General features: G+C 39.6%; 1 protein-coding gene across 1 annotated transcript in view; it reads right to left on the bottom strand.

Annotated features, from left to right (window-relative positions):
* Positions 1-22,255, bottom strand: part of mybpc2a (myosin binding protein Ca) — a 91,940-nt gene that overhangs the window by 55,740 nt on the left and 13,945 nt on the right. The window contains exons 4-10 of the mRNA XM_055223779.1: positions 21,729-21,809; positions 12,611-12,759; positions 11,109-11,226; positions 10,349-10,397; positions 6,530-6,586; positions 6,273-6,445; positions 5,710-5,842 (exon numbers count right to left, since the gene is read on the bottom strand). Of these exons, the coding sequence (XP_055079754.1) occupies positions 5,710-5,842; positions 6,273-6,445; positions 6,530-6,586; positions 10,349-10,397; positions 11,109-11,226; positions 12,611-12,759; positions 21,729-21,809 (760 nt within the window). The remainder of the gene's footprint in view (positions 1-5,709; positions 5,843-6,272; positions 6,446-6,529; positions 6,587-10,348; positions 10,398-11,108; positions 11,227-12,610; positions 12,760-21,728; positions 21,810-22,255) is intronic.

Genomic DNA, 22,255 nt, shown 5'->3' on the forward strand with positions numbered 1-22,255 from the left:
TAAAGCTGTTACCTCCTCAAAAACATACCTTTCATTCACACATATTTGAGTAACACAATGGAGCACTTCCTGTATTACCACATGACATCACAAGGTGGAACAGAGTGTTTTCTGTTTGAGAAGAACTCAGCCTAAATGTGCAGGGTTTGTGTGTTAAATATATGTGTGAATGAAATAAAACACAACTCCAGGTCTGTTTGTGATGAGGAAACAACATTATAACATAGATCAGAAAATTGCTTAATATGGGCTATAAATTTGTCCATCTCCATGGTGACAAGAAGGCGACGTCACCGGGCCAACTTACAAGTCAGATCTGTGGAGAGGCGAGCCCACACAGAGTAAGAATGCCTGTTTTTCAAGGCATTTTTGAGCAATAAAGACAATAATGAAACCTGAAAAGTTAGACTGAAGTTACTGAACTTTTAACATTTTGGTAGTTGAAAAGGTGCAGCTGATTATTTGTAATACACGTCTGGCTATCTATTTGCCTTGTTTTGCCTGGAATGTTCCACAGTGTGATATTAATACAGTCTGGTGACCCCCATCAATCAGCGAACCTTCCATAGAGTTATTTAAGGCCTTGCCCTAGATCTGAGATTATATACACAGTTTAGGTGGTGGGCCCAGAGTGTGTATCTGTTTTCTGTGGTGAAAATATAGGTTTCCATTGAGGGAGGACACAGGATTCAACATATAAGTAGAAAATATTACAAAACTGTGTGTCTGAGCACCGGTCAATCTCCAAGAGTTCAAATGGATGTGATTGACAGGTGGATTAACCAATCAGGGACATACATGGTTTGTTGGTATTTGAAAAAATGTATGAAAAACATATCACAGAGGCTGAAAAACATGGCAGAATCATTGCCCTAAACTGTTAATCTGAGGTGAGAGAAATCTGATTTTACTTGTAAATGACAGTTGACCAATCAGCTCTTTCGTTTCACATGTGTCACTGAAATAAACGAATCTCATTGGACGATCATGTTTGGTTCTGGCTCAAGACGCGACAGAGGGAGTGGTATAAAAATACAGAAGGAAAACAGACCTGGGACTATAGGTATGAAAGTGAAAGTGAAAGTATCCAAGCTAAAATCTTCCAGCATTTTGCAAACAGTAATATCAAGCTCTGATGTAATGTTCTTATTTGTTGTAAACTGACCAATGTGTGATTTTTAGCCCATTCCCTGAAGTGTAATGTGTGTGACACTACGGAGAGGATGTGTTTGGGCTCAGAGGCCACCTGCACTGGAGAGTTCACTCGCTGTGGGACCCTTCGAACCGTCAGCTACAGTGGTCAGTGTGGAACATGTACAAAAATACAGATTTCAGTTACATTTAGTTATTGACGTATGAATTAGAGGGATTTATTCTGAATTTAAGAGATTTCTTCTAAATCACATTCCCTGTTTTATGTTTAACACACAAATCCTGCATATTTAAGCTGAGTTCTTCTCTCAAACTGAAAACACTCTGTTCCACCTTGTGATGTCATGCGGTAATACAGGAAGTGCTCCATTGTGTTTTTAAACTACACACACCTTCACTAGAATCATTTGGATAATTTAAACCCTGGAATTACCAATTTCTTCTAAACAAAAAGTAAAAGGTAGCTGTTAACTTGAAAATTACTATATCATGACATCACAAGGTGGAACAGAGCATTTGGAGCTTTGGAGATGTTTTTGCCTGTTTTTGTTAAAATTATTGCTTATGAGTTATATGTTTTTGGGAACCTTTCTTTCTTTCTTTATTTATTTTTTATTAATTTATTTTTAATTTTGTATTTCTTTATTTTTATTATTTATTTATTTGTGTTTATTTATTTTATTAAATTAATTATTGACTTATTTTTTATTTATTTATATATGTATTTATTTGTATTTAATTCTTTATTTTTTATTTTATTTATTTATTTTTTACTTCATGTTATGTTATTTCAGTTTTATACAAAAACACGTCATACAAATATGCCCTTTCTTTTGCAGGGAGAACTAAAAACTCGGATTTGCTGTTAAGATCATGTTTCAAGGTGAGTGACTGCACACACGGCTCAGTTAGCGTTGGAACTGAACAGGAGTTTTTCACGACAAAGTGCTGCGACACAGACAACTGCAACACAGAGCGGCCCCCACCACGTGAGCCGATCTCAGACTCCACACAGTCACTTCACCTCGTCTAAGAAGCTGAAATCTGGGGTTTAGTTCAGAGCAAAGACGTGGACGAAGTGAGTGTGACGTCACCCGTAGAAAATAAACAACCGGAAGAAATTTGCCGTGTTTCTCTCACCAGAACTACATTAAAAACACAGGTAGAGCCTCGTAGAGTTTCCCAAAACAGACCAGTAACAGACGACTAGAACCTGTCGTCGTAGCAACAAAGTGTCACAAACAAAAGCAAATAAACAGTTACAACAACAACAAAAGGAGTCAGCTCTGAACTAAACACTCCTGTGAGCTTTAAGCTGTGTTATAATGCCGTTACTTCCTCAAAAACGTACCTGGAGTTGTGTTTTGTTTCATTCACACACATCTCCAAAGCTCAAAATGCTCTGTTCCACCTTGTGATGTCATGAAGTGCAGTTTTCAAGTAAGTTTAACCCGCTACATTATATCTTTAGTTCAGTAGAGATTGACAATTCCAGTGTTGAAATTATCCAGCTGATTCTGATGAAAGTGTATTGAGGTTAAAAAACACGGTGGAGCACTTCCTGTATTACCACATGATGACATCACAAGGTGGAACATTGTGTTTTCTGTTTGAGAGAAGAACTCAGCCTAAATGTGCAGGGTTTGTGTGTTAAACATGTGTGAATGAAACAAAACACTACTCCAGGTCTGTTTGAGATGAGGAAGCAACATTATAACATAGATCAGAAAACAGCCTAATATGGGCCCTTTAAACTTGTTTATCTCCATGGTGACAAGAACACAACATCACTAGGCCAAATTACAAGTCAGATCTAAGAATGCCTGTTGGTGGGCCCTTTAAAATGACGCTAAACACAATATTTTAAATCTGGAGGAGGGTCTGGCTCCTGGTTGTCTCCATAGAGATATTATTGTTTCGCCTGTTACACAGTATGGAAGGCCAAGTTACAGTCAGATCTGTGGAGAGGCGAGCCCACATAGAGTAAGAAAGTGTTTTTGAGCGGTAAAAACAATAATGCACAATTCACCAGAAAAGTTACACAGAGCTCACTGTCTCTGAACTTTTTTTTACTTGCCTGGAATGTTCCACAGTGTGATATTAAGAGAGACAGGTGACGCCCATCATGCAAATCTTTCTTTCAAGACCAGGGAATATGTTCTTCATTCTTTTTATACCAATTATACACAACACAATATTTGAAATCATTATCTTTTAGACGGGACATGGCCTAAACTAAAACATTGGCCTGTGTCTAAAGTCGGACTGTCACGATAACTTATTTTGCTGAATAAAAACGATAAACGATAATATTGAAACTAATTTATGCCAATGACACAAAAACCCAAGAGCAGATTTAAACCACAAAAACTATTTTAAACCTAAAATATTGTTAAAAAATCATGAGCTGCAATAAGTAAACAGCAGAACGAGACACTTTAGTCGTTATTTTGCATCTGTAATGAGGCATAGAAGTTATTCATTCAATGTTTAACAGCTTAAATGTTTTTATATAGCCAAAAAATAACCAAAAATGTCCCAGTAGTGCAAAGAAAAAGTACAAACGAGAAACAGACAGGCCTAGTCTTAAGCGCATTTTTCATTTTTCACTAACTGTGACGCCGCTGAAACTCCAAAAACTTATAATGCTTAGATACAAAAGCACGTTTTTAATGAAGAAACAATTTTCTAACATGCATTAAAGCTCCAGAGTCAAGAAAAGGCATATTATATTTGACTTTTCTGGTCAAATAAAAGTGATATAGTAAACTGGATCGTTAAGTGTATTATTATAACCTTTAAAACACATTATGAATTCCTTTATTCTGCGTTTTAGCTTTTTTCAACTCCACCCCCAACGGGATAAAGTGTGAAATCTGCCTGGACAGAGGAGAATGCAACGGGACCCAGAGCTGTGTGGGAGAGCAGACCTTGTGTACCAGCGTCATCGACTTAGGTAAACAACACACACACACACACACATATTAGGTCCACTGATAGTCGGATTATGAGGTATGCCTTATAACTGTTTATGGCTCTAGTCAGGGCCGGTCTCAGCTTTCAGGGGGCCCTAAGCTGAATTTGTCTCTGAGGCCCCCGACAGTGAATGGATCAACATCATGACTCTGCTCTCATCACCTTGACCAATTGTATTTGTGTTTATATGAACAACTCCAGACTGAAAACATCCAGAATGTCACAAATAACACAGTCACAAGAACAGTACACAAACATATAAGGGGGGTCAAGATTTTTAAAATTCTAGACATTTTTTCTTCGTTTCTATTGGATTTTTATGTGTTCCTGTTGGCATTGGCTTAAATTTACATTACAAAGGGTCCTTGCACCGGTGTAAACACATAGCTGCCCTCACTTCTGCCCGACTCAAAAACAAACGTAAGCAGCAGCAGATATTTTGCTACTATAAAACAAATATAATTGTTTAAGAGGGATATTTAGGCTGCTGTAAACACACAAGCCCTGTGTCCAATAAAACTTGATATATCATTTTCAGTATAAATGTATGTGCTCTTGGGGGCCCTCTGGTGGCCTCGGGGTCCTAAGTAGCTGCTCAGTCTGCTTTTAGGCTGGACCGGCCCTGGCTCTAGTGAGTTGAGACCATATACTGTGTAAAGAAGTGGATTAAGTGAGTGTGACGTCATTCATAGTAACACTTTAACACTTTAAGACCAAAATAAATAACGAGGCTGACAGAAGCAGTTACAGAGAGAAGGGTGGGAGATGTTTTTTCAGTGTAAAGTGAATTGGAGTCGATGGAGCCAGAAGCGCACCCATGCTCACTTCTTATTTGGCACCATGTCGATTGATCGTCCCACCCAGACTGATGTGTTTTCATGTTTCAGGTATAAAGGGATGTGCCACTCGGAGCATTTGTGTAGATCCTCCCTCCATCCTGGTCAGCATGGAGGAGTTTAAGTGCAGCGGCAGCAGCCTCAGTGCAGGCCTGACGCTGTGGTCTACCCTGCTGACCTCACTGATCAGCTCACTCTGTATCTCCAAATAAAGATGATTTCATGTGTCTTATGTTTACGTGCTGCTCATGTTCCTCAGTATGGATTTAAACATATCTCTCTCTACGGAAACAATCACATGACACCAGGACAAGTTGCAGTTCAGACCCTTTTAGAGGCCAGGCTGCTCACAGTGAAAATGCATGTTTTTCAAAGTATTTCCGAGTACTTAAAAGAAACATTATCAAATATATAAATGCTAGATATGTTTTTTTGCTGTTTTTTTAATTAATTAAAATTAATTTTGGAGGCTTTCTCAGCAATTTTATTTTTTATCAGGCCTTTTTGCACTTTTCTTTCGTGTTTCCATTATTATGTGTTCTAATTTTGCACTCCTTTGTCACAGCAGTTTTTCAATGTAAAGTGAATTGGAGTCTACAAAGCCATGCTCACTTCCTATTTGTAACGCGGCGGCTAGCAGGTTAGCTATGTCCATTTATATATACAGTCTATGGGGGGGCGACAAGGAGAGAGGAGGGTAAAAAGAGAGGGAAAAGAAAAGAGGAAAGACAGAGATTGTCCTCACTTGGCCGATGGTTTGATCTCCTGTCCGTTCTTGAGCCACTTGACGGTCGCGTTGGGGTCGGCCAGTTCCACAGACATGGTCATCTTCTTCCCTTTGTCCACAGAGTACGCAGACTCCAGTTTCCTCAAGAAGGCTGACAGGAACAACGACAGTTTCAGTTCAATTCAGTAAAGCGCAAAATCAAAAACAACACGGAAATATTTTTACTTTTACTTTTAGCTCTTAAAGTATTGAATGTAGTGATACTGATTCAAACATGATGCATATTTTGGTCACAGTAACAATACAAATCAGTGTCTTGAATTGTGTTTATTTTGTTTGCTCAAAGCCGAAGCTTGAACTCAAAAACTTTAGTCAGGATGTTACTATGAACATGATAAAAATAATCCCTCAAATCCCATAGAAAGTACAGATACCTGCTCTCAAATGTAGAGAAGTAAAAGTAAAATGTATCCGCTTTAAAATGTGCTTAAGTAAAGTACAGATACCTAAAAAACTAAGAGTGCAGGTTACGTACTGTTCCTTTAAATTCATTCAAAGCAGTAGTATTTTGGCGTCCTCACCTTCACTCTTGGTTATCTCCACTTTCTTCATCGCTTTGAGCCTCTTTAACATCCCCCTGAGGTCCGTGATGCCGTACTGAAACGCGATCTTCTCATAGTCACACGGTTTGGCATTTTTCAAAATCTCCCAAACGTCCACCTCCTCGTTCTCTGACTGCCTTTGCTTTTTCTCCCTGTTTTCAACGCACAGGTCATTACAAAATTAAGATCCAGAATGATTATTGGAAGGATGTTGTTTTTGAATCATTAATACGCACCTTTTCTTTAGGAGAACACTGAAGTCCAACTCTCCTGCGTCTTCATCGGCCCCTCCGCTGGAAAAAAAACAACACATCCACATGAAGTGTTGTCACGATATTAAAATTACCTCAATTTTGATACTGAGGATTAGACTCAATACTCAATACCGATTCTGATACTACGATGATAATTAAAAACACTCTTTATAAAGACAATAGAATATGATTTTCAACATTAAATGGTATTACGTTCTTTTATATTCCCATGTGGACTTATATCGCAATGTCCAGGTAGGTTCCATAGTGGTTCATGGGCGTATACCGTATTTTCCAGACTCCATGTCGCACTTTTTTTCATAGTTTGGCCGGGCGTGCAACTTATATGTGAAACTGCACGAGGGCACTTTAGGCTTGTGCACCAGTGTCTACTACTCCTGCAACGTTGAAAAGAAAAAAATTCAACATTACGGTAATTTAAAAGACATCTGAGAAAGACTGAAAAAAATGCCTCCTAAAAGAAAATCGTATTGTGCCGAGTCTGATGAGCCACACAGAAGAGGAAGAGGAGCTTCATCTACCTCCAGAGTTGGTGGAGTTGTTCAGAAGCGACACCGAGGACTTAGTGATTTGGAGTGAGATCCAGCGTAAACTTGTTAGCTTGTTTTTTTATGCTTTAGTTATGTGATTAACGTTCGCCAACCCAAAGTACCAAGGCACAGTTATACAGTTCAAAATTGGGTAGTGACAATCCTCCTGCCGCTCTGATACTTTGAACTGTGGACCATTTAAGGCGGGGCCGTTTTTATCATTCCAAATCAAATGTGGGATGGCTCTTTGCAGACCGTCCCAGTAACGACATGGTGGTGGCAGTGGGATAATGAAACTAAGAACATTTATACGAGACAACACATTCATTTTAATTGTTGAAATGTGTGATCAAAGAGAGTTTGGCAGAGAAAAGTACCTCTCTAGATCCACAAAAATTTTGGACAGGGCACTTTCATAATTTGTTTTGACAGTAAAATATAAAGATACAGCTCAAGAACAGTGTAAATCTTTTAAGGAAAGATTCATTTCTGTCCTGTGAATGTGATTTTAGTATTGATACCTGCTCAAATTACAAGTTTTGATATCGATTAGTATTTGATTTTCGATATTTTTGACAACGCTAACCACATGTAATGCATAGATTAAAAGGTGCACTATGTAACTTTTACCTTCCACCAGAAAGTACCAAACTTGGCTCCACATTTTGAGGCAAGTTCCCTTTTTTTTTACCATGAGTGTCATAGCAACCAAAGAGCCAATCTGGAGCCAGGGTGTTTAAGGTAACGCCCCTTCCCGCCCACACCTGTTTAGCAGAGAGCGAGAGCAACGCTGTCAATCAAACCTGTTGCTAACGCTAGTGGGAGCGACCTCAGAGAAAGAAGTGACGAGATTTGATTTTATTATATATATCTTAATTTATGGAAAAAAGGGCCAAATAAAAACGTCAAGATCAAATAGAACGGGTTAATACGAACATTTAAGACGAACCTGACAGCAGCAGTTTTTCAATCGAATGTGAACTGGAGTCGATGGAGTCGGAAGCAGGCCCATGCTCGCTTCCTATTTGGCGGCTAGCGGGTTAGCCATGTCCATTTATATCTACAGTCTATGGTGCCAACGTTAGCTTAGCCTTGCCTAGCTTCTTCATTCACCCTTGTTCTGTCACACTTATAAACTTATTAGTGTTAAACAAAAAGAAAATTAATTAAAAAGATCCATTTTCTTCAATCAGCTGATGCGACTTGGACCCGGAAGTGGCGAGTCCTTTGAGTCAGATCTTTAAATCAGATTAAAACTGCGTGTGACAACTTGTAATTGGATAATCTGACTGCGGCCCCTAATTAGCCTCCCAAATCCCAGCCCGTTCTAACTGTCTACATGTATTTAACAGTAACAAACGGCAACAGCAGGTTTACAGCTATGATTTCTACCAGCCGTGATCACTCAACAATGAGAGCGAGAGGGCCCCCCGGTGGGTCATTTGGGTTCATGTTTCAGCCTCTTTACCACAGTCGAATGTCTAATGTATTGAGCCCTGAGCTTTAAACAGACTGGGGGCCTATGGATCGGGTGGCACGGCTGTTGGCACTCACTTCATGCGGGATAAAGCAACGAAACGAGAGGAGCTGATGTTAAACCCACACGGCTCTGATATGCAACTACCGTGTCATGAGCTGGAGGGAACGACTACCAACATGTCACAAGGGTAAGTATTTCGTAAATGTGTTTCGTCAGTTTATAGATTATATTGATTATTTCTGTTTGCGCCTTCGTAAAATGTAGGACCTTGAATCTGCGAGCGGCAAATGCATCATGTGGACAATTTTGTATGAACATTTGAGTTTCCGTTGTGCTTTGATAGTTTTAATTATATACATACTGTACTTCTTTTTCAGTAAAATTATACTGAAGTAACAGTGATCAAGAGTAGGGCTGTCAGAAGTATCAAAAATCTAATTGATACTAATCGATATTAAAATTAGTATCAAAACTAAATGCCGTAAATTTCAGACTATAAGCCGCTACTTTTTTCCCACGCTTTGAACCCTGCGGCCTATACAACAGTGCGGCTAATTTATAGATTTTTACTGGCTAACGACCACCGGGGGGCGCTCTCTAACAGCAAACGCAAAAGTGAGACAGACGTGGAGACAGATTATGCGCTGAAGAATACACTAGTTTTGATTTTGAACTGTCATTTTGCCCATTATACACACGCCCTCATCATGGAAAACACACCAAGAAATGCAGATAATGCAGCTTTTAAGTTAAAGGCAGTGGATCTGGCATCAAAGAAGGAAATAGAGCCGCTGCACGTAATGAACCGATGGTGCGATGTTGGAGGCGGCAGTGGGAAGAACTTGGTCAATGTAAAAAGACTTTCAGAGTAAATAAAAGCAGATGGCCCGTGTTGGTGCTGTTTTATTTTCTAAACCTGCAGGTATGTTCATCCCGTGTTGATGTCGATTTTTAGGCACAGTTTTTAAAAAAAGACCATGTACCGTCTTTCTATGTAAATATCTTATGTTACAACATGAAAACCTGCGACTTATATATCTACAAAATTGATTTTCTTTTAAAATTTTGCTGGTGCGGCTTATATTCAGGTGCGCTCTATAGTCTGAAATGTACAGTAATTATTTGAGAAAGTGCTGATACGAAAGCATCACATTCACAAGACAAAAACAAACCTTTCCTTAAGAGCTTTAGAATGATGAAGACACATAGACTAGTATACACCCATGGACCACTGAGGGATTAATTATTATTGTGGTATCGGCATCAGTATTGAGTATCAAGTCGTATCCTTAGTATCAAAATGGAGATCTAAATTTAGATCACTAATCAGGAATGGGCGCTTAGCAACAAGAGTCATTGCTGTCAATTAAACTGGTTGCCAACGTGAGCAGGAGCTGACCTCAGGGAAAGAAGGCGCTTGATTGGTCTTTTATTAATGTTCATATATTGATTTATGGGCAAAATCACAAATTAAAACCACCAGGATCATGTAGAGTGGATTATAATGAAAATTGTCTACTTCCTGATTGGAACGCAGCAGCTAGCAGGTTAGCTAGATCCACTTGTATACAGTCTATGATCAGGACGGACAGGAATAGCCTCTGAAGTCAACAGACCCACATACACATGGCTGTTAATCTGTAGAGGAAGCTAAAAGTGAAACTAGCCTCTTTAGGAGACAGTTTTAATAGATGCGCCTGCACTAAATCAGGGGCAGTGACACCAGAGAAGATTTCAGGGACTGGGGCGTTTGGTGAAAGGGAGACTCACGATCGCTTGAAGGCCTCCAGGATGTTGTCCTGCGTATCCTCTTGGGCAGCTGTGGTGGGAAAAGGGAAAAAGATTTAGAAATGTTACATCATTAAAGAACATATTATGATTTTGGGGGGTATTTAGTGTTAAATTACAACATATGAGAGTGTTATTTTACATTTTGTTCATTGTAAAGTGCTATATCGATCTAAAACAGCCTCAAAGTAGAAACGAGTTGACTTCGGAGTTGCAATGTTAACATTTTTTTTGCGCTCAAAAATAAAATAAAATTAAATGAAAACAAAACAAATAAAATAAAGAAAAATAAAAAAATAAAAAAAAAGATGAAAATAACAAAAGAAATAAAAAAAATTAAAACAAAACAAATAAAATAAATACAAAAAAAAAAAAAAAAAAAAAAAAAAAAAATATGAAAATATAAAAAAAAAAAAAAAAAAAAAAAAAAAAAATAAAAAAAATAAAAAAAAGTAAAACTGAATAAAATAAAAATCCCCAATCCTGCGCTCACGTTGACATCCAACCCCTCCTGCTTGGGCTCCACATGAACAAAAATCAAGACAAACATGTTTGCAATTTTTACTGTTGAAAATTGGCTACATGAAATTTTTAACCCTGCGTATGACCCAGAGAAGTGGCCAGGCTTAGGGGGAGATTTGAAATTTTCTGAGCACTCTAGCCTCGAATGCAGGGATATACAAGATTACTCAAGCTGTACCAGTCCTGGTCTGGTTTGATTTAAGTCCTGGTCTGGACTCACCCTGAACCTCGATGTCAAAGTAGCTGCAGTCGGTCTTGTCTTTGGAGCTGATCTCACAGCGGTATCCTCCTGCATCTCCATCCACCACTTTGATAATCTTCATCTCAAACGTGTAGATCTAAAAAACAAACAAACTCAACATTGTGAGGTGTGTGTATCCTGAAGTACTTAACATGGAGAAGTAGACCATTTCTACTAGACACCAGGATTTCTGCCTGTGTTTGAAAGTCCACACTGCTCCCTCCACAGGTCACAGCTGTACCTTGATGTTGTGGCCAATTTTGAAGTAACGTTACTCTTCCTTGAGTATTATTTTGGCTACTCTACCCACCTCTGTTTGCACATAAGCAGTGGTGGAACGTAGAGTTTTTAGGTACCTGTGCATAAGTACATTTTATAGAGTGTACTTTTTTACTTTTACTTCACTACATTTGAGAGCAGGTATCTATACATTCTACTCCACTACATTTTTTAACTGAACAGAAAAGTATAAAGTACTTTTCATATAATTTGAGGGATTATTTTTACCATGTTTGTGGTAACATCCTGACTAAAGTTTTTGAGTTCAAGCTTTGAGCAAACAAAAATAAATACACAAAATTCATCAGAAAAATTAAGACAATGATTTGCATTGTTACTGTGACCAAAATAGGAATAATTTTTAATCAATATCACTACATTTAAGACTTGAACAAAATAACAACACTTGTGTGAAATACTTTTTGCTCTTAAAGTACATTTTTAAACAAGTTCTTAAATACTCTTTGTTACGGCCCTGGGCCTTAAGTTCGTTTTGTTGTTTGTATTTATGTATTTTGTTTATTGTGTGTGTGCTCCCCAAGTCTCCTCTTCCCCTTAAACCTGGCTGCTGGATCCCTGGGCCATGACTGGACGACAGTTTTCAGCCTCGCCCACCTCCCCATTTAAGGAGATTGGGGACACCTGCTCGTGGCTGCTGGCCTGGAGTGGCCAGTCTGCCTCTGTGTTTGTCTCATCGGTTCAGTCACTACAGGGGTAGTGGCTTTGTTTGATGAGACCCTTTGATTGTCAGTACTGACTGAGTTTGTCTAGTTGTAAGATTTTGTTACTGTAAAATTTGTGTTTAGTTAGTTTACCTTTATTGTTTTTGGTTTTATTCCTTGAAAGGTACCTATGTTTAGTTCCCTTTTGTTTAGTTCACCCTTACATACCTGTTAATTAAATTACCTCTTATTTCCCCATTTTTCCATCTTGGTTCTTTTTTTTGTTACTTCCCTCCCCCACACCAGCTGGGACGTAACACTCTTACTTAAGTTTTCTTTTTTTAATATAATACTTGAGTAACTTCTTACCTCTATATCTGTACTTTAACTTAAATAACAAAATTGAGCACTTCATCAGTAAGTACACCATAAGGCCAGCTGTACCTTGGTGTTGCAATCAGTTTTGAAGTAAAGTTACTCTCACGTGAGTACTATTCTGCCCTCTGTCTGCATATACCTACACTGTGAGCCCAGCTGTACCTTGGTGTTGCGGTCGTAGGTCTCCTTGAACTGCAGATGTTTTCCCGCTTTGCTCGCCAGGTCGAGCCATTTCCCTTTGAACCATTTCAACGCCGGTTTCCGTGGGAGACTGCTCGAGTCTACTTTGGCCACGAACGTGATGTCCTTTCCTACAAACAATATTCAATGTAACTGTTGAAGGGTATGTCAAGTAATAAAGCTTTTAAGTTGCATTACAAACACATATATCAAAAATATGGAATGCATATTGATTGAATAAAGTTTCTTAGGGCCATCACATATACATATGTATCTTTTGATACTGAAATCATATAAGTTTTGAATATTATTATGTAATCACCATTTTTATACTGAATTTATATATTCTTTGAATGTTGTATCTTTTTGGAGGTTGTCTAACAAGCACCATACTAAAAGTTGAATACCATCTACTAACACTGAAATTAGGTTAAAGGTAAAACGTGAATTATGGGAGACAGTTGGTCCCTTGCAGAAACTCCTTTAACCGAGTTAAGGCAACATTGTAGGAGGTGAATCATGTCGCTTGACAGCTACTAATGTTTATACTAGAGTGGAGCATCTTGTGATAATACTGAAACTATGCTAAAAGCAATATTGTGTGATATGAATTGGGGAAGGCTGTTGGGGTGTGTAGACGCTCCTTTACAGGGTGGTCGGATGAGACTCAAGGCCGGAAAAATAGACTGGTGCAGCCCGGAGAGATGAGCGAGGCCGAAGGGAGGAACCTGGGCGACAACCTACTCAACATAATATTTGCATATTCATGTTTCATGTTATATTTTTATGTTACGGGGCCAGGGAAAAGCAGACAGACCGCCTGCTGCACACACGAGGGATAGATCATATGACCCCGGGTCCTGTATTAGATTGTAACTGTCAGGGGAATAAACTTTTAAGATTTGAACTGATCGAATCCAGTCGTCATTTTGATAAGAACACGCCTAACAATTGGTGACCCCGACGTGATCAAAACTGACGCCGTAAACAACTGCGCGAGGGGAGTAGGACTCCGCGCGCCTCCGCTCGGACAGGACTTCTCTCCAAGTGCGGCCGCCAACTCTGAAAGGTGAGCAGAAAGCCTGTTGTGATAAGGAACCGAATTTCTGCTATTGGACATATCAAAATTAAGGAGAGAGGTGCTGCCCAGTGGAGGTGAACATGTATTAAAGGCGCTATTATCGTATAAGAGCGGTCCAGACAAGGTGAGCATATATATATATATTTTTCTCTTTTAAAAGTGTTAATATCATAATAAGAGCAGACCCGGGGTCATATGATGTGGTGAACTTGTGTGATGTGGTGTTGTGTTGTGTTGTGTTGAAGGTTTTTATCTGATAGAGGACATGTTGAGATTTAGATCTTATGTGTTGCTCAACTTGGTGAACTTGGTGTGTTTTAGATTGTTATGCAATTGAGAGTTTTGCCCTGCCTGGTGTAAAATATGAGACCTAAGTATTTTTGTGCAGCGACCTGAAAGTGTTTGTGTGCTTATGTGCTAATATTGTATATGTTTAAATTAGATACAGTACTGAGCTGAACTCTATAGATAGGCGACCCGGCGTGGTGCGCTGAATAGATTAGATAGGCGACCCGGCGTGGTGCGCTGAAATTAGATAGGCTACCCGGCGTGGTGAGCAAAATAGATTAGGTAGGCGACCCGGCGTGGTGCGCTGAAATTAGATAGGCTACCCGGCGTGGTGAGCAAAATAGATTAGGTAGGCGACCCGGCGTGGTGCGCTGAAATTAGATAGGCTACCCGGCGTGGTGAGCAAAATAGATTAGGTAGGCGACCCGGCGTGGTGCGCTGAAATTAGATAGGCTACCCGGCGTGGTGAGCAAAATAGATTAGGTAGGCGACCCGGCGTGGTGCGCTGAAATTAGATAGGCTACCCGGCGTGGTGAGCAAAATAGATTAGGTAGGCGACCCGGCGTGGTGCGCTGAAATTAGATAGGCTACCCGGCGTGGTGAGCAAAATAGATTAGGTAGGCGACCCGGCGTGGTGCGCTGAAATTAGATAGGCTACCCGGCGTGGTGAGCAAAATAGATTAGGTAGGCGACCCGGCGTGGTGCGCTGAAATTAGATAGGCTACCCGGCGTGGTGAGCAAAATAGATTAGGTAGGCGACCCGGCGTGGTGCGCTGAACGTGTGTGTGTGTGTGTGTTTATGTGATAAGATAAATTGTGCCCGGAGACGTATAGTCTTTTGAGAAACCAGTAAATTGTGCCGCTCCCCGACAAGGTGAGCTGATTGTGTTTAACATTTTTTGGGTGATAAAGTGAGTTATACCAGGCAGGTGCAATAGTCTAAAGTGGAGTTTTCTTATAATTGTGTAGGTTTAGGGTCACCGAGTTGAAATAATACAGTACAACATGGACGGATAGTGTGCATTCTGACTAGACATTTGGACTGTGGGGGCTTGGGGCCTTGGCCCTGGGACCCACTCAGCTGAGCAATATTTGGATAAACTGGCAGGGACAGAACTTCTTTTGGAATCACTGTGGGTGGCTTGGGTCTCTGACTTCTCTTTTTTAGCCTTTACCGCATGGAGTATTGGCTGGAGCAGAAACCGCATAGGCTGCATTTGGGGGAGGAGAAAATAAAGGTGAAAACCTGGGGTCTAGAAGTGTCGAGTCTTTAAAACTGAAATCACACATGTCCTGCTGGAACCCCCACCCCGCACAGACGTCTTGGCCTCTGCGTTGGGTGGACAAGGTCAAATCTGGTGGGACCTCTGTGTGGTGAAAGGTTTGGATCCATACATTACATTTATACTAACATTTCCATTCCCAATAGTCCAAATTACAGGTGTGTAAATCAGACTTAGAGACGGACAGAATTGACAATGTACAAACATAATTGTACCGCTACTATGACAAAAGAAACATGGACTGACAGACTTGTATTAGACATAGTAAAGTGACAGGAAAGTCTTGTAAAGTAATGGGAAAGTTCTTAAACTGAGCAAGACAGTGTTTAAAGAGTGGGAGAGTTTTTAAAGGGTGCAAACGAGTTGCAGATTGGAGGCATCCTAGGATAAGATATTATTATACTAAAATATTGTTGTACTATTAGATTATATCATAATATAATTCAGTCTAAAATATGAGAGATTTGTGTAATAACTATCAGGGCTGCTTGTGACACCATTAAAGTTGCAGTTCAGCACATTTGTAACTATCTCTATCGAGCTAAAGAACGAAATGTGGACGCATAACAAATAAACAGACATAGTTATAAAATACAATCTGAACCCATGATCAAAAATGTCAAACAAAATTGTACTGATGATAAATGATGAATAAATACACTTTATCCCATATTGGTGCCTCTGTAAGTGGTTTAAAATGAAAGCAATTTACTAAATAATGATCCCAGCAATATAATTAAACTTGAGTTTAACCACACCTACATGATACAAGACCAATGATTAAAGGGCCACAGTTGATGATGTTTGTGCAATGCAAAGAAAGAGCAGTATGTTTTAAACTCATCTGACAGTGATGATTTATTTTAACATTCGAGTAAACGTTAGAAGAATTTTGTTTAATTAGATCATGCTGAAATTTAAGTAAATAATTCAAACCATGTCTTTATAATTATTGAAAATTCCTCACTTTAACTTTAGGATATTGTAATATAGATACAGATTTCTTATGCAAACTGTTTACACATTTTTTTGGAGGTGAAAATGAACAACTTGTCCATGCAAGTTGGAATAGACTTTGAATAGATTTTAGTTTTGGCTGAAGTGGATTTGGGATGGGTCTTTGGCCTGTTGTGTCTGGGTGGGCGTGGTCTAAGTGCAGTGGCTCTGGGTGCATCGCTCCAGCTCTGAACTGAAAGGTCACATGACCTGGACTGGCTCTGCTCTGCTGTTGTCTAAAGACTGTCTAAACATGGCTGCTGCGTCACTGAGAAACATGAACTGAACTAAAACCAAAGAAAGTCCTGATGGCTCTGAAACTCATCTGTGGACTGGGCTCCTCCACTACTGGTCACATGACAAATGAATGAACTGAATCAAAAGCTTCAAGTGCTCTGCTGCTCCTCTAAAGGCACCATAGAACTGTCTCTGCTGCTGCGTTTGGGCTGTGTTTACCTGGGCACTCATGACTGGAGCCTGTTCTCGGATCCACACAGTCAAATATTTTGTTTTTTTAACTTAATTTCAAAATTTAGAAGTGTATTCATTTATTTGAAATAGTTTTCCTCCATTCCTGAAAATAATCATATAACAATATAACATTATTTAGGCTATTTCTTTTCATTGTACATTAGCACTGTCAAACTGGGGCTGCTACATAATGCATATGCAACGCATTTGAAATGGCATTTAGAATGGCCACAATTAACAAAATTAGAAACCAAAGTTTTTAGACAGTAGAATTTCCAATGTGGAGAGAAATATGTAGCTTTATTATGTGTGAAATCTGAGACCGCTGGGATCTGAAAGGCTTTAAATAGTTTGGTGTAAATGTTTAGTTCATATACTATGATACTTTATATTAGATCAAAATGTTAATGCTCCTGAATGTGTTTGAACTTTGTATTTTAAACTGAATTATATTATCAGAACATAAAACAGTGGCTTTTTAATGCTCGTAAAACAATTGAGCTAACAACAACAACTAAATAGGGTAGTCACAATAAAGCCATTTCAATACATCTGACATATGAAAAACAAAATGTTCAGCAGTATGAATGTGTTTAAACTTAAAGATAATTGAACACTAGGAAAAATCTGAAAGAAATAAGTCCCATTTAAATCTTAATCAAAACCTGGTTTTAAATAATGTTAAGTATTTACAAATAGAATAAATTATTGCTGTGAATGAATGTTTGAATTATATGAATGTTGATCAAATAAAATAAAGTTGTTAAAAAGGGGGAGGTTGCAGGTTATATAACTTAAGGCTAAACTGGACGAGGAGGTTGCAGTTGATATAATATACAGCTAAACTGGACAACATTAACAAAGGACATTTATGGTTAAAGCAGTAATTATGGCATCTAATACACACTGATGCCTCTCAATAGATACAGAAGGGATTTACCACCAGCACTGTACAAACAACTGAACATTCAATAGAACTGATAGACACTGGCAGGTTATTGACTCGAGCTCAGTATTTGGACTGGCACAGATATGACAAATATGTACCAAATATGTAACCAACAGGACAAATAAGTGTCACAATAGACCACCTGACAATTGACAGACTGTTACATATGGCTATATTTTATAGAGGGGGGCCTCATCACTTGAGCAAATGGGGAAATAAAACATGAACTTTACCAGAATTACATGGTTGGATGCTTTGCCATTAGCGCTGATGGCAACGTGATCCACAGCCAGCATTCTTGATTTCTCTTTACATGAGATCTTAATTAGGAAAAGGATGGACACTCCTCTCCAACCTGAAACAAGTGTCCTTAAAAATCTTCAAATTCATAAGGTCTTGATTACAAAGCACTGACTAACTTAAGTCTATAGTTCTCTCCCAATAGGTCCAGAGTCTCTGAGAACCCCCTGGTGACTGGTAAGGGTAAACTAACCTAAACTGAATAAAAACAGCTTAGAATGTATCTGACCTGAAGCCTATTCTGTGAACCGCGAGGATTCTCTTCTGTGATCAAGGGCATGATTAATCATTATATTCCTACTCATGGCTTTCCAGCTCTGATTAGGTCTGATAATGGTACACATTTCCACAGCCATGCTCTTCAAAAGGTTGAAAAAAATGCTTGGTCTGTGTCATAAATTTGGTTCTGTGTATCATCCTGAAAGTCAAGGACGGGCTGAACACTTTAACAGACAAATTGGCTAAGATCTGTTCTACTTCAGGGCTTAATTGGCTCCACGCCCTACCCCTGGCTCTTCTGGCAGTGAGATAGTCTATTAACAAAGTTACTGGTTTCTCTCCTTATGACTTGCTCACTGGACGTTTGATGCCAGGGCTAGGGGCTACATTGGTACCACAGGAAGAGGAGCCCCTTCCAAATCTCCAGTACAAGCCATACTGGAATCAATTGCGGCATCTGTTATCTAGTTTTTCTTCTCAGGTGTCGGAAGAACGGCTGGAGGTATCCACCAAGGAGGCTGCTCTGCCTCCACCCTCTGAGGTCTATCTGAAAGTTCTGTCTCATAAGTGGTCTGAATCATGCTGGACTGGCCCATACAGAGTGACTGCTCACACCGACAGGGCTGTCCGGTTGGAAGGCAAAGGCCATAAGTGGTTTCATCTAACACAGACCAGACCGGTGGACCCTTGAATCTTTGGTGTTTGTTTGTTTGTTCTCTTTTTACATATTTCCATAGGTGTATTTTGTTTGCTCCGGTGACGTTCGACGGTTTTAAACTCCAGGTGTGGTGTTCGGCTTTGGTCTCTCCTCCCTGTACATGGTTGGGTAATACGTCCTGGCGGAAGGTTAAGTACACTCACACACACGCACAGCTGTTTTAGATTGCATGGAGCTCCCCCTGAGCAAGAGGGGGAAATGGGGAATTGTAGTGATATTGATTGTGGGTGTGCTGGTTGCCTTCACCATCCTTCTCTGGGAAGCAAATCAAAAACATGTACAAACCAATGTGGAAAAGATTCTCCTAAAACTTGACCCACGGTCAATCTCAGAATGTGATAAGTATGTCAAAATGACCATACAGGACACCAAGGGGCCATCCCTTGCATTCCAATTTGATTTATGTTCCGTTGTTTATTGCAAGACTCCAAATGCCCTGTTAAAAAAGGGGGTGGTTCCCCCAGTGTTAACTATACAAAGTGACCAACTTTACAGATTGTATTGTGTGCTCATCGGCCAGACCGACTCTGAAGACCCACCCTGTGCCAATTCACCTAGACGATCATCATGGGTATGATTGTATGTTGAACCTATTTGACAGTAATAACACTAAAGAGAATGAAATATGTATTGACTTGTCCAAATTATACCCTCTCCAGAAAAAGCCTGTGCAGCCCCCGATGTTCACTCCAGTATGAGCTAATCATATCTGTTTCAATTCTACTAAAGGCGATCATGAATCTTTGCAGTGGGGAGAGCTTCCAGAAGACTGGTGCGAACACGTGGTGCAGCTGCCAAATCCAGTGCCCTACACCAGAATACGGGGAGATCTATATTGGCTGTGCGGAGACATGCAAGTGAGGTACAAGTTGAAGGCAAAATTTACGGGCATTGGTGCTATGGTGCGGCTAATTATGCCCATCACCCTCTGGGGACACCTTAATAAGACTCTACCCCACCCTCAGAGGGCTAAACGTTCAGTGATGCCAGAACTCCTGGACCACAACAACCCCACTTATATTGATGCTATTGGCATTCCTAGAGGGGTCCTGGATGAATATAACTTAGCGGACCAAATAGCGTCCGGCTTTGAAAATATACCTCTAATTGCTGCAATTTTCCCGATCACCCCAAACAAAAATGTGGACCCCATCAATTATATTTACTATAATTTGCTTAGGCTTAGTTCAGTAACTTAACGAGGGACGCAGTAGAAGGTTTGGCCGATCAGCTCCACCCAACATCATTGGTAGCCTTTCAAAACAGAATGGCACTAGACATGCTCCTCGCAGAGAAAGGCGGGGTTTGTCATATTTTTAATGATCAATGTTGTACCTTTATTCCTAATAACACAGCTCCTGATGGGTCAGTGTCTAAGGCTCTGGAAGGACTGCGCATGTTGTCTAGGGACATGCACAACGCGGCTGGAGTGGAAAATCCGATGAATACGTGGCTAAATAATGTATTGGGTAAATAGAAAGGTCTGGTTGTCTCATTGGTTACTTCATTGGTCGCCGTGTTTGCTATATTTGCACTGGTGAGATGTTGTTGTGTGCCTTGCATTCGTGCTCTGTGTCTTAAGGTCATTAGCACTGCAGTTCATCCGGACCAGAAGGGACAGTATCCTCTGCTGAGAAGGAGGGATGACGGAGGGGACCAGCTGCCACGTGATGTTACCTTGTTCTGGGATGTGACCTCTTAGAAGAGGTCAAAAGGGGGAAATGAAGGGTATGTCAAGTAATAAAGCTTTTAAGTTGCATTACAAACACATATATCAAAAATATGGAATGCATATTGATTGAATAAAGTTTCTTAGGGCCATCACATATACATATGTATCTTTTGATACTGAAATCATATAAGTTTTGAATATTATTATGTAATCACCATTTTTATACTGAATTTATATATTCTTTGAATGTTGTATCTTTTTGGAGGTTGTCTAACAAGCACCATACTAAAAGTTGAATACCATCTACTAACACTGAAATTAGGTTAAAGGTAAAACGTGAATTATGGGAGACAGTTGGTCCCTTGCAGAAACTCCTTTAACCGAGTTAAGGCAACATTGTAGGAGGTGAATCATGTCGCTTGACAGCTACTAATGTTTATACTAGAGTGGAGCATCTTGTGATAATACTGAAACTATGCTAAAAGCAATATTGTGTGATATGAATTGGGGAAGGCTGTTGGGGTGTGTAGACGCTCCTTTACAGGGTGGTCGGATGAGACTCAAGGCCGGAAAAATAGACTGGTGCAGCCCGGAGAGATGAGCGAGGCCGAAGGGAGGAACCTGGGCGACAACCTACTCAACATAATATTTGCATATTCATGTTTCATGTTATATTTTTATGTTACGGGGCCAGGGAAAAGCAGACAGACCGCCTGCTGCACACACGAGGGATAGATCATATGACCCCGGGTCCTGTATTAGATTGTAACTGTCAGGGGAATAAACTTTTAAGATTTGAACTGATCGAATCCAGTCGTCATTTTGATAAGAACACGCCTAACACTGTGTAAAGAAAAGGACTGAGGGAGTGTGACATCACCCGTAGCGCTCAGTAAAGTTAACAACAACTAGCATGCTAACAGTGCACTTCCTGGATGAAAAAACACAGACAGCACTCTCATTAGCCTGCTTACAGTACATCTGAACTGGGGCAAAACTACAAATCAGGTACAGCTGCTTTAACAGCAGAAGCAGCAGAAATGTAAAACATGAGCAAAAATAATACTAAGATATTTATGTCATGATTCATTCGTTCATATTTTTGTGGGTATTTTCAGTGTACCTTTAGTTGCCGTGGCGCTCTCTGGCCTCTGGGTGAAAATGCTGTTTTCCGACGGCTGGTTTTGGCCACTAGGGGCCGAATCTAGAGAAAGTAAACACAGAGAACTTGATCAGAAAAAAACAAATAATAAAAGTTAGCATTATGTGCTTATATATAGTTTACTTTTCACTTGGTGTTACTGATAAGCCGTCAGTGTCCCACAGTATGGCATTAAACGTATCTGACCTGTGACTTGGCATCTGTTTGTGTCCATGGAGATAGATAATTAATGCCATACTCAAAGCAAAGCATTTTTCAAAGCAAAGCCCCGCCTTGAAATTATGGTTTAATTATTGATTTATGATTTTTATTTTTTTTTTTACTATTTATTTTCATGGTTTTCACAATAACAAAATAAATACATACATACATACATACCTACTAACAGTAATACAAATAAGGAAAGGAAAGAGAAAAAATATATACATATATACTTAAAAAAGTATATATACATACATATACATACACATACACAATTTATAATTTAT

Source organism: Periophthalmus magnuspinnatus, chromosome 8, assembly GCF_009829125.3.
Source record: "Periophthalmus magnuspinnatus isolate fPerMag1 chromosome 8, fPerMag1.2.pri, whole genome shotgun sequence".
NCBI lineage: Eukaryota > Metazoa > Chordata > Actinopteri > Gobiiformes > Gobiidae > Periophthalmus > Periophthalmus magnuspinnatus.